Source organism: Chelon labrosus (genome assembly GCF_963514085.1).
Source record: "Chelon labrosus genome assembly, chromosome: 6".
NCBI classification, from domain to species: domain Eukaryota; kingdom Metazoa; phylum Chordata; class Actinopteri; order Mugiliformes; family Mugilidae; genus Chelon; species Chelon labrosus.
In genome coordinates this window covers 13,953,454-13,966,858 of record NC_140342.1, presented here as the reverse complement: position 1 = coordinate 13,966,858, position 13,405 = coordinate 13,953,454, and the positions used below count along the sequence as shown (strand labels likewise).

Genomic DNA, 13,405 nt, shown 5'->3' with positions numbered 1-13,405 from the left:
ATTATACAGATGGATTTGTTCGTTAATTGTGAGTAGATTATAAACAGGAACTAGCATAACATAATTTACAATAGAGGAGATGGCAGATGATAAATTAGGCGATACAAAAACAGATGACGTGAGCAACTTACAGTGCAAAAATAAATAATAGCAGTGGCTATCTAAGTTACTAGACTAGTGCAATATTCGTTACATAGTACTGTGCAAACAGATTGCATAAAGCACTGGTGCAGCCGCTGAGTTTGGCAATTGGAAAATAAGATATAAAAGAAGTCAGTAAATAAAATAAATGTCACAGATGAAATGTTAAAAGGCATGCCATTTCTATGACATTGGGCAAACACCACATAGGCTACTGTCCGCTGAAAAGGTGGTGATTTCACTGCACAGACTTTGTGGTGCAGTTGTTTTTGTTTCTCTTTGTTTAAAGGGGAGTTTGAGTCTTTGTAGCTGCAAATCTACCGAATTCAAGCAAACAAAAAGATATTTGAAGAGAACTGACTTCGTAAGGCCGCTTCTCGGCCTTTTGGCTAAGATCAAGTGTAGCATCTGTTCTTATCAGTTTAATATCTGATACGTCCCCTACCCGGGGACCATATATTAAATTGATTTTTGGAGCTGGGAGATGGAACAGGGGCTTGCTCCGTCCACTCCACGCGTCGACCTGGTATTGCAGTACCTCCGGGAACGGTGCACCCCTCTTAAATTGTCCCCCCGGGGACAAATAAAGTTTTCTGAATCTGAATCTGAATCTAACTCAAATGTCATGTTCAGTATGAGCTTTCCAGCTGTAGGCCTACCATCTGTACAATAGACATATACTCTGCTTTCACCTGCTAGACAAACAGCACATTTATATATGGATTACTACACCACTCGGGCATAACATTATGACCACCTAATATTGTGTAGGTCTCCCTTGTACCTCCAAAACAGTTGTGACACATCAGAGACTGGACATGGGCCTTCTGAGGGTGTCCTGTGTTGTCTGGCACCAGGATGTTGTTAGTGGGGGTCTTTGGGTCCTGTGGGTTGAGGGGAGGGGCTTCTGTGGATCATCCCACAGATATTTGACCTTTTTGGGATCTGGTGAATTTGGAGGCCAGGTCAACACCTTGTGCTGTTTTTTGAGTTGTTCCTAAACCGTTTTTGTGTGTGTGTCTGTGTCAGGCTGCATCCTGCTGGGGATGACTGCTGCTATCAAGGAGTGTCATTGCTATGGGGTGGGGGTGCCTGGTCTGGTCTAGGTGGGTGCTACATGTCTAAGTAACATCCACATGAATGCCAGGTCCAAAAGTTTCCCAGCAGAACATTGAACTATCACAAGATGGTTAATGTTATTTACTTCTCCTGTCATTGGTTTTAATGTTGTGGCTGATCGGTGTACATACCCAAACAGCATATTTAGAGAGAATATTCCCAGTGAAGATACAGTAATTAGCTATGTTTTTTTCATTATCCTGTTAGATCACATCTATATTCACTTGCCAGTTCATTAGGTGTCAGTCATGCAATAAATCCCCCTTCATGACTGGTGGAGGGTGTAGTTTGTGGCGCTGTTAAACTGTATTAAATGAAACTCTAAAGTGGTTCTCTTATTTAACATAGCCCACTGCATAAAACGGGGTTATCAAAATGATAGAAACTTGTGTCGGTAAAACACCCTGCAGTTCAATAGTACTATAAACCACAGCCTCCAAAATGAAAACACAGTTAAATCATCAGCTCTCTCTGTTATTTGAAGTAAATGCTGAATCCCATAACTTTCATAAGGCTAAGATTTATTCTAAAATATGTGTATTTATTATTCATTTATTCCCCACTGAAGCTTGTGAGAAACTGCAGCTTATGGTAGCGACCGCAGAGAGCTGACTGATCACATGGCCTGAAAGATCCAGTTTGAGACTTAACTTTTCATCTTGTAATGTTGTGGTGGCTATTAAGTGATTAGTTGTAATAAATAAATCGCATAATTGTTACAGTGACTCAACTCTTACGATGTGACTTATTTATCATCAGACTACTCCTTAAACTTTCCAGTTGTGTTACAGCAAAGCCAACAAATGATTCAGGGATTTTTTTTTTGACCGTGACACCCCATTTAATAATAATACTAATGAGTCTTTTTGCTCCTTTGATTAAGAAAGTTGATGTTGAAGATAAACACCATAAAAGTAAAAGCACATACTCGTAATGAAAGAGCATTAAAAAGGCTTTATTTGAGTTAAAGGCTTTTGTGTTAACAAAACAGATGATCCACTAACAAAGGCAGTGTATGGTTTGGTTTTAACAGCATGAGAAAAACTACATGTGACTGAACTTCATGTTTCTCTGTGCTCACTGTCCTTCTGAAAACAACAGGTCTACAACAAGATCAGTAAGAAAAAACACAATGCAGCTTTTGGGTCGAGTGTAGGACGTGCGGGTGAGGAGGCTGAATCACTGGGAATCGACTGAGGCGCCGCGAGGTCCACGTCGTTGTTAACTTTGCTGACAGGAATGGAAAGTGCAAGACTTCTCCAGTTCTGTTGGGAAGAGAAAAAGACAAAAAATGTGTGATGCTACAAGAAGAACATTTGTTAAGCTGCTGTTCTCCTTTGAAGCCACAGTAGCACAAACCTGGTGCAGTTTGACTGCAGTGTCTCAGTGCGGTCATGGCAGACATGTACTCCTCTCCCAAAAACTGTTGATAGGTTTTTCCGGCGTCGACCTCCTGCAGACATTTAGTGGAGTCCTTGAAGAGGAGGTTCTTTCCAGTGGCTGATTGGAACAGCTTGAATGTTGAGTCGCTGCTGGGTCCAAACTTGGACTATAATGAAAGAATGAATTTTAGATTTAAAACAGATTTGTGTATTTTCAGATTATGGCAATTTGAGTTTATCATATACATAAATGAAACTGACAAAATCTTTGCTTGTATTAATCCTGTGTTAATACAATAACTAGTTTACCACCAAAATGATCACTTTCCAAAATGGTTGAAGAGCTAAACCAATTTTTAACCAACTTGTTGTGTTTAAAATGATGAAGTGCTATGCAAACATTCAACAACGCTGTCCCTTCAGAGACATAAATGGCGTAAAAATCTGGTCAAGTGGGGAAAGGATGAACAAATTACCAATTTCCTTCTGACTAAAATTATAAACAAGTTCTGAAAGAGACAAACAGGACACGCAAAACACACAAACCAGCATGACTGTTCAGGGACTCTGCAGTGCCCATAAATAGTTTTTGAACATGCAAAATAAAAATAGAATTGATTTAATTAAGTAATTAAACTGATAAAGAAAGTTAGTTGTGTTTCACGCAAAATGGCAACATTTACTGGATCAGGCTTCTAAAAATGTCAGGATCTTTTGCAAATATATCCGATGTTAAAATTAAAATAGGGGGAACAGAAATATCACATTTTTAGAATTATAAATTGCTAAAATGTAATGCAAATATTTAACAGTTCTCCTAAAATAAACCTGGTAAAGTGGGGTAAAAGCGCCCCCCCTCTAAATTTCACTTTCAAGTCCTCGTCGACGTAACCACAACCCTGAGAGTTAAAGATTATCTCTGACCTGCTGATCCTGGAGGATGCGGATCACGTCGGCGCGGGTCTCCGGACGGGTCACCACGGCGTGAGCGGGCACTCGGGCCAAGTGACAAGTCTCGTAGTCAGTGATCGGCACTGGAGTGCTGCTCCCAGGGCAGATCAGCTGATAGTCAGCTGACAACAGACCTTGAGCCCATCCTGTACCATTACCTTTGATAAGAAGAGGGGGTGAAAAGCTTAGAAGAGTTTCATAAGAAAGAAGACACCACGGAGACGGTGTAACAACATTGTCAGTCTCTTACCGTCGCTGTTTTCCCCAACGATCGTATGTTTAATGAAGGCAACGTCACCAGCATCTTCAACCAGGCATCTGTAATGAAATGCCAAATATAATATTACACAACATGTTGACTGATAGCTCAGACTAAAGAATGGCACCAGTTTAGCGTCTTTAAAGTTTTCTAATTAATACAGCATGTCTCAAAATACATGGACAGAAGTGGAACAAATAGTCATATGCTTTTTAGGGACGTTAACTTATTTATACATATTATTTCTACATACAAATTGAACAAATTAGACACAACTGAGTCTGCTGTAGAGCTGCAGGTAACGTCGGAGAGACGTTTCCCTCCGATTCCAGTCCCCGTGTTTGCTTTACGTGCTTTACAAATTCTTACTGTACCTGAAGGCTCCCGCGTATCCGTAGTACCGCTCGTCGGCACTGGCTTTGCACTTGGACTCATCTCCCACTGCTCTTTCACTGCCGATGCACTGAGTACAAAATGGCGAGCTGGGGTCGGCGCCGGGGGCACAGCCGCTACTGAAGAACTTAGCTGAAGAGAGGAAGAGACACAGTCAACAAAAAGTATCTTATTCTCTTGTAAATAATGCACCTAATGTTATTTGTGCAACCATGGCACTTTGGTGAAGGTTAAATATCAAGCATTTGGTTAAATAGTTATTAAAGAAGAAGCACACGGTCACTCACTGAAGTCACAGTCTTGAGTCATTTTGTAGACTTGACCCATGGGGATGTTCCAGCCAGCAGTTCTGCCCACGCCAGTGTGACAAGACCTCCTGCCCTTCAGGGTTGCCCAGGTCACCCCTGAACTCTTCTTTACCACAGCAACAGCGAAGTAAGAGGAGGCAGCTGCTCAGAGTGGAAGCACAGGAAGGGAAGGATCAGAAGAGTATCATTTAGTTTAACTTAGAGCTAGGAGATAAAAACATGACAACTCTTTATTTTAATGACGCTCAATTTATAAAATGATCATTGATGCATTATACTTCCTGGAAAGAGTTATGTATTTAGTCATTCATTATAGAGGAAATAAACAGTATTCAACTGGTACTGATACATTTCCAACTTCAAATGACTGCAGACATAACCTTGTTTAGCCAGTGCACAGCAGGTCAGCTGAAGACGATATGTACTTCCCATTTTTGTAATAATCAGAATCATATGACAGATGTCTTTCCAGGAAACTTACCCAAGAATTGGACATTAATAAAATATAGACACATAAACTGCTGTTGACTGGCTTTTGTCTTAGTGACACAGGTTAAATGTTTTGTTGGGCTACATTAATTTGTATAATAATTCATATAATGCTTCTACATGAGAGAAAACAATGATATTTTGTCTATATCACTAAACGTACTAATGACATGTAGCTCACCTGCAGGGGTGGTGCACTTCGCTGGGGAAAGAGACAAAGATACAAATGTTACTCATGAACACAAGGTGAAATTAAACAGGCTTCTAGGTGATGGCTGTATGTACAGTCTAAGCATCCTACCTGTCTCATACTGCTCCACCAGGGCAGGAATAAGACCACACTTCCCAGCTGTGTACACCTGCCCTCCATCCACTGCCATCGCATCAGCCTCTTTGCGCTACAGGACGATTCAAAGAGCGGCTAGTCAGAGACAAACTCCACAAAACACCAGAAAAATATCTCCCAACAGATTTCTATAGGCATTTACCATAATCTTTTTAAGGCACTCGTCAACTGTAGGAGCACTCTGGCATTCAATGGAGGTGGTAGAATCAGCAACGCTGTTGATGCTCCATTCGTCACACTTGACAGTCTCAGCGTGGCCCACAGCGCACCATTTAATGGCAGAGGTTGCAGTGGCTGCAGTGGGTTCTGATGAGTGAAGTTAAAACACACACATGAGCAAAACTGATCTGCTAAAACTATATTTTTATGTTCATCTGCATGTTTTTCTTGTACTTTTATTACCTTTCTTAAGGGAACGGATGATACTCATGTATTCAGCGCCCAGATACAAGAAGGAGTCTGTGTCTGCAGGCACCTGCACCAGCCTCACTGTTGAATCCTTGAACATCAGGTTTTTGGAAGGTGCGTAGGCAGCTGAAGAGAAGAGGTCAAAGCCCTGAAGAGACACCACACAAGCTAATTGATTATGAAAGCAGTGGGCACAGCGTGAGGCAACTGGAACAGAAGTTCTTTCAGTTGTGTCTTAGCCGCTCTGTCTTATCAGAAAACTCTACTACTCACGCTATATATATTTTCTGAAACTGAATCTGAATATGCTGTATAAATGATTTGTTATTTGACCTGTACTGAAGAGAGGCTCTGCCAGATTAAATCAGCCAGCTGGGTGTCCTTGCGGGTGACAACAGCATGAGCTGGCACTCTGCCCAGGTAGCAGGTTTTGTAGCTGTCGACAGGCGCTCTGGTGCCGTCCCTGCACAGCAGCTCGTACTTGGATTTCTCAGCCTCTGAAAGTGTGACGTAGCAGATCATATTTATTACTATTATTCTCACCACAGTTTGTTTATGTAAAGGAGCAATACTGTGATACCTGAATGTAAGTGTAAGTATATTGGTGTCAAACAAAGACTTAAATAGCACAGTACTCTACATTTATCAAGGTGCAACACAGTGTATCTCCTGAAAATAAGTATTGAAAAGAAAGCAAGGGAAGCTATGAGGAACCACATACATATTAGAATATATAATGGTGTGATACTGACCAGGGACAGTGAGATGTTTCACAAAAGCCACATCTCCAGCATCCTCCACCAGACACCTATTGAGCAGACCAATCAGCTACGGGCATTTCCACAATAAATCAACGTACAAATGCCTTTACAACTTTACAACAACTTGAATGTATGAATGAATGTAACACCATCAAGATACTGACTGGAAAGCTCCGTCGTAGTCATAGTAAGGCTCTTTGTGAGATCTGGAGCAGTCTGCCTTGCACGCTTCACACAGCTTAGGCCACTGTGAGGCCCCTGGGACACAGCTGGCCTGGAAGAAGGTGCTCACCGCTGCAAAACCGAAAAACAAGGCCATAGTCGGGATTTTAAAAATACTGATCCTGCAATGCATCCCCTACCCCCTTTTTGCTGATTTTAAAAGTAGAGAAATTTAAATGTAATGGCAGTGAAAATACTGAAATCAGCCTAAAGCACATAAAGGATTTGAACTGAATGGTTTGAGTCTTCAAACTATCAGTTTCACTGCCCCTACAGAAATAAAACAGCTCTGACCATAAGTCCACCTATTAGCTATTATATTTGAGGACTGTGTATAAATATGTCACTCACCCTCTTCCACTGGTTTGTCCTCAATGCCTTCCCACTGAATTAAGTCCATGGACACCAGAGTTCCTATGGGAATGTTCCAGCCTGCAGATTTCCCCAAACCAGTGTGGCATGATTTCTTCCCCCTGAGTTCCTTGAGACCAAATCCAGTCCCCTTCTTCACCACAGCAACAGCGTAGTAGCAGGTGTCCGAAGCTGGAGGTGTGCCAGAAGAACAAACCATTAAAATGCACCGTTCAGGTCAAACATCCTCCAGTGTGTACTTATTTCATTTGTAAAGATAGTGGACTAGTAAACATACAGGGGCCGTAGTCCTCAGCGATGATGGGCTTCAGGTCATAGTTGTTCAGTCCAGCTGTGTAAACGTCCCCTCCATCCAAAGTGATGGCATCTGCCTCACCAGCCTGACAGAAAATGCACATCATCACCAACCAACCAACAAAAAGCATGTGGCCTCTCTCATGTACCGTATCTTTAAATACATGTACATTTAAAAATATTTAAGCTACAGCCAGAAGACCAATAATCAAACTATATGACACAGTTTCAAGGCATCATCTGCTCATTGCAGTATTTATAGCAGTTTAAATAAAACCTCCAATGCCTCAATCTAACAAGAGTAAATGTACATACACCAATCAAGCATAACATTATGACCACCTTCCTAATATTGTGTAGGTCTCTCTTGTGCCTCCAGAACTGTTGTGACTCATCAGAGAATGGACATGGACCTTCTGAGGGTGTCCTGTGGCGTCTGGTAACAGAATGTTGTTAGTGGAGGCCTTTGAAGGGAGGGGCCTCTGTGGATCATCCCACAGATACTTGATCAGTTTGGGATCTAGTGAATTTGGAGGCCAGGTCAACACCTTGTGCTGTTTTTCATGTTTTTTGAGTTGTTCCTAAACCGTTCTTGTGTGTGTCTGTGTCAGGCTGCATCCTGCTGGGGATGGCTGCTGCCATCAAGGAGTGTCATTGCTATGGGGTGGGCGGGTGCCTGGTCTGGTCTAGGTGGGTGGTACATGTCTAAATAACATCCACATGAATGCCAGGTCCACAACTGAATTGTCACAAGATGGTCAATGTTATTTACTTCTCCTGTCAGTGGTTTTAATGTTGTGGCTGATCGGTGATGTCATTATTATATGTTACTAATTACTGCCGATACCGTTCATTTTAGTTTTTAAATGCCAGAGGAGTATAATGAGGCGCAATTACAAAAGACATTTCCAGAGTACTTTTACTTGTCTTGTAATCTACTAACTCATTTCCTTAATAGTTTAATCTGTCTTTTACCACTCATTTATTTATTACTACAACATCAATGTTGCATTTCTGTAATATCGTAATTTTAATATTTATTGATCAGCACATTAAATCCATTTACTCAAATGCTGTACAGTTACTTCAGTATTTTACTGTCGATTAAGTTTTAGATTAAACATTAAAGTAAAAATAATATTAAAGAAACCACTTCAGTTCTTCTTTCACTTGTGATCTGTTACGATTTGTTTTGTAACACACATTTATCAGCCATTTGTGAAAGCAAAAAATAAAAATAAAATAAATGAGGTTAAAGTTTGAAGGAGTTTAGGGTCAATAATCGGGTGACATACTTACTGTGCGCATCTCTTTAAATGCGCATTCTGGATGATGTTAATTTCCTCACCTTAATTGCAATAATGCAGTCGATTGTGCTTTCTTTTTTCACGCAGGAGAAGACAGGAGCTGCCTGCGCCAGATCCAAACATTTCCGATACTCTGGGTCCGACTTGACGCACCATCTCACCTTGTCAGCTGGGGCCGCGAGGACGGTGGCTGCAAACACAGGTGGATATCGGTTCAGTCGAATGATTGATCGATTGACCAGGCTCTGGTTTAAATGAGACGTGCAAGATTACAAGTCTTTACCGAGGCAGCCGAGCAGAGCTGCGAGGAGGAGGAGATGCTTCATTGTGGACGGCGGGGTCTCCAGATCAGCAGAGCAGACCGTCAGGGACGCAGCTCAGGCTTTTATAGCAAACCAGGCTGGACCGGGACTAAAGATTAAATGGCACAGTTTACTCAGGTTTCCTAATGTGTGTGTACATTTGTGTGCTTGCTCGTACACAGGTGGAATACACACAAACGGACACACACGCACACATACACACACAGATAGAGAAAATCCGAAATTTCCACATAATGGAAACTCACAGGCCCTGATCTGAAACTGTGCAACTATTGTTTGCACTCTTTACAATCATGCAGAGGAGCACAAAGCGCAACATGCACGAGCACCTATACACAGTGACCAAAATAGCATTTTTAAGCAATTGAGCAGCTTGGCCTCTCTTTTAGTTTTTGTATTTCTCTATTGTCTGGTGTTGTGTTTTGGAATTTATCCTATTTCTTTTCAATATCTTTTGCTGTTTGTGGATCAATTATTTGATTTAAGCAGTGTTTGGTCATATGGGGAAACGCAATCAGCTGCAGGGAGTTTGAAAAACATTTTAGATTTCTCAAGGTTTTAAAGTTTTCTAAGTGCATTGATCACACCGATCCTTTAGCAGTATTACACAGTGGTGCAAAAGTACACCTTCATAAGTTAAAGTGTTGTTGAACTAACTGTGTCAAAGGTGGCACACATATTGGCTGGATACACTTCATTCATGCCTTAACAACAGCTTTAACATTAATGTTGGTCGACATGGAGCTGATTTAAACGCTAAACTCCTGCGTGAGCATGGTGCAACGGTGTGTAAACAGAAGTACAGTTGTTCATGTCACCATTTGCAACGACGGAGACGTTGACATGTTTTGGAAATGCTGTGTGTCTGTTTTACTAGTTGGTCAGTTATATTTAATACCTTGACCATGAAAGGCCTAAAAACATCTCTGCTGTAAGAAAGCATGGAGCAAAAAGTTAAATACTGTATTTGTTTAACCACTTCAGGCATAAAGATAAACTGCAACATTTATCCTCAAATTAAAAAAGCTGCAGTTTGTGTGATTCGCAAGAGTCGTGTTTATAGAGTCAACATTACCCAACACTAGAGCTAAGGTTCATGTTGGTTCGCAAATCGAACCAGTGACACCTCCTTCTTTCTTTTGCCAGATATCGAAGTATCACCTAAATACCTTTCACTGTATATTTCATGTTAACCTTTGGTGGTGGTGCAACTTGGGAAGATCCAAGACACGAATCTGGACTAGTGGATTTCAAAATTTTAGTGGGGCACCAAGATGTCATCATCCATCCATATGGATGCATCCACATGATAATGAAGAGTAATTTACTATTCCTGGAATTAGGAACAATAGTATAAACCACAACAAAATTAACTTGCATGCTCTTTTTTTTCTACAGCGCTGCTTGATATTCAGCAGACTGAACCATCCTCCAAGGCCAACAGCTGAATAAGTCAAAACTGATTTAACAAGAAACTATATTCAAATGTATTGTGCATTGTCTTCTTTTCTTGCCGTATTCATTTGTATTTCTGATGCTTTTGTCATTTCTTCTTGTGTAACTCTGCCTATGGAAAATCTCACTTTGTTGGAGTGATGGTGACGCAGGGATGCAGAGGGGAGATGTCATCTGGGTGGGAATTATCACTGTTATCCAAACGGATGAACTGGAACCACTTTCATATCATGAATGTGTGCACTTACTTAACACTGAAGACAATAATACAGAAGATTGTCCATGTAGTCATTATAACATAGAATCCAAAGATTTCGAAAACTGCAGCATTTTTCACATTATGACTTGACTTGACTGTACTCATTAAAAGATTTTTGCATAATTTGTCTGACAGCTTTTCGGTGCAGGGGGGCAAATTAATTACAAGTATGCCCTGAATCCACATGAAAACAAATGACTTTACTTCATATTGATATTTTTGTCAACTTGCAGGTGGCAGGAAGCGCTGGTGAGAAAGAATATGTATTAAAAGGCATCATAGTTTTCAGAAGAATCAGTGTCTTCATGTTAAAGCAGCAAAATCCTTGATCAGCGAAATCAAGCGGATTCTGAATATTACACAACACTTTATTTGAAGAGCTGAAAGTCCACAAGTTGTCCATAAAGCAGATGTTCCGCCCACTCTTTTTATTTGCTGAATCGTCACACACCATGCTACCCTGACCTGTCTTCACCCAGTCTTTGTAATTGTAGTGGCACAAATAGCATACCAGTGTGACTGCAATGCAGAGTTTAACGTCCTGTCAACTAAAGTTAATGTCAAAAACTTGAAACAAATGATTGTATTTGTGTGTCTGTGCAGATTCTCTCATCCTGGTCATGCTGTATCTAAAAAACTGTTTTTTATTTTTTTTATTTACTGTGAAAGACCAGATACCCACCTGTACTTAGGGATACTTGTTTTGATCCTCATTTTTGCAGTTTTCCCATCCAATTACTGGTAATGACCCATTAATGACCAGACACTCTAGACTGCCGTAGGGTTGGGTCCTCCACTTTGTGTACAGGAGGCTGGAGGGACGGGTCCAGGCTTGTCTTGAGCTTTAAGTGGACCGCTTGAGCTTGAGAGACCGCCTGTGTGTCGCTGAATGTGTGCATTTCTGATTGAAAGATAATATCTTCCACCTCCATTTAACCATTTGCTACAGTGTGTTGTATTCAGGTTAATGTGTATTAAAAGGCATTTAAATAGGGAAATATATTCATTCATTCATCTTCTGTAACCGCTTATTCCTGTTAAGGGTCGCGGGGTCTGCTGGAGCCTATCCCAACCATCATCGGGCGAGAGGCGGGGCACACCCTGGACAGGTCGCCAGTCTATCGTAGGGCTAACACAGAGAGACAGACAACCATTCACACTCACATTCACACCTACGGCCAATTTAGAATCACCAATTAACCTAATGAGCATGTCTTTGGACAGTGGGAGGAAGCCGGAGCACCTGGAGGGAACCCACGCAGACTGGAAAAAAAAAAAAAATATATATATATATATATATATATATATAAATTTAAAAAAATGAGCAAAAAAGGTTAACGACCACCCACAGTACTTCCGTGGACCCCCTAGAGGTCACGAACCTTCTGTTGAAGACCCCTTATTTATACAAAGTGATTTATTTTTCTCCTCCTGTGCCGTTTGTCTGTATGAACTGAACTTCTCTAGGGATGCTTAGAATAAGAAAAAAAATGTGTCCTGTCTCTAACAACTAAAAACAAGGTAAATCTGGCAATGAGTTCAAGCTTTATGTTTCTGTGTGAATCAGCAGTCATGAATAGTTAGCGCTACTGATCAGTAACAACCAACATTTGTAACAACTCTGTAAGCTTTCTGAAATCAAGGATTCCTGTGATTGACTGCATGTCTGACAGTGATTATAGTCCACCAAGTCATCCTGACTGCGCTAAATCAGAGCAGATAGGCTTATCATCCACGATTATTCTCCTGCAACATGCAGAGAAGGGGGTTAACAAGGCATTAAAGGTCAAACATACACACAGTCATCTTCTTATTCCGCGAGCCTCAAGCAACAGTGAGCTTTGCTACTAAAGCTCCGTCACATCATGTGAGCAACCGCCCCCGTAGGTGTAGGTAAAATATTTTACGCCTGAAAATGTGCTACTATAAGAAGGGAAGGTGTTGTGGAGGCAGACTGCTGCGTATTTTGCATTTGACTGAAAGGTGGAAATTGAGTTAAATGTGACACAACGCTCAGGCAGCGATGATTCATCTTGATACCCACACATGAAGACGTGACTCGTCATCAGGCCCTTTAAAAAAATGAAATAAAAGACAGTTTCCAAAACAATCACTTCTCGATCAGAATTAAAAACACTTCCGCTCTGAGTTGTTCCTAACGTGAAGATGTTATTTACCAGACTGTCAGTGTGTAGGTTAAAGGGGATGGCTTAGAGATCCTCTTTGAACCACAGACATACAGGCCCCTGTCACCTGTTTATATTAAAGTGTACTCCAGCGATTTAGCATTGAACGGCCACACAATGAGGACACCTGTGAGACATGTAAATAAAATAATGGTTAAAATCGATGCAGCAGAGGCTGAGATATCGCGGTTACAGACTGTAGTAAGGGTCAAACTCCAACAGCTTCTTTCACGAGAGCTGCTCTTCCCATGAAATGCCCATTTCCTTCAAACTCCACATTTTAACCTCAACCCAAAGTCAAGTAAATAAACCCATCGACACCGTTATTTATTCTTTTTCTAACTCTGAAGATACTCGAGAGCCACAGAAGACATTATGCTACGTTTTTCTGACCCGAGTGTCACGGGTAAACTGAACATCGTGTGTAAAA

The 13,405-nt window shown here is 41.1% G+C and overlaps 1 protein-coding gene across 1 annotated transcript; it reads right to left on the bottom strand.

The window, feature by feature from the left end:
* Nucleotides 1-1,620: 1,620 nt before the first annotated feature.
* On the bottom strand, nt 1,621-7,433 carry tfa (transferrin-a). The gene is made up of 13 exons (XM_084546496.1): nt 7,131-7,433; nt 6,722-6,851; nt 6,549-6,604; nt 6,130-6,293; nt 5,791-5,944; nt 5,531-5,694; nt 5,344-5,440; nt 5,224-5,244; nt 4,533-4,694; nt 4,227-4,377; nt 3,844-3,911; nt 3,567-3,751; nt 1,621-2,809 (listed from the first exon to the last, which is right to left on the bottom strand). Exons 1-13 carry the CDS (start codon nt 7,348-7,350, stop codon nt 2,375-2,377), a joined length of 2,007 nt encoding a protein of 668 aa, XP_084402622.1. The 5' UTR covers nt 7,351-7,433; the 3' UTR covers nt 1,621-2,374.
* Nucleotides 7,434-13,405: the final 5,972 nt, after the last annotated feature.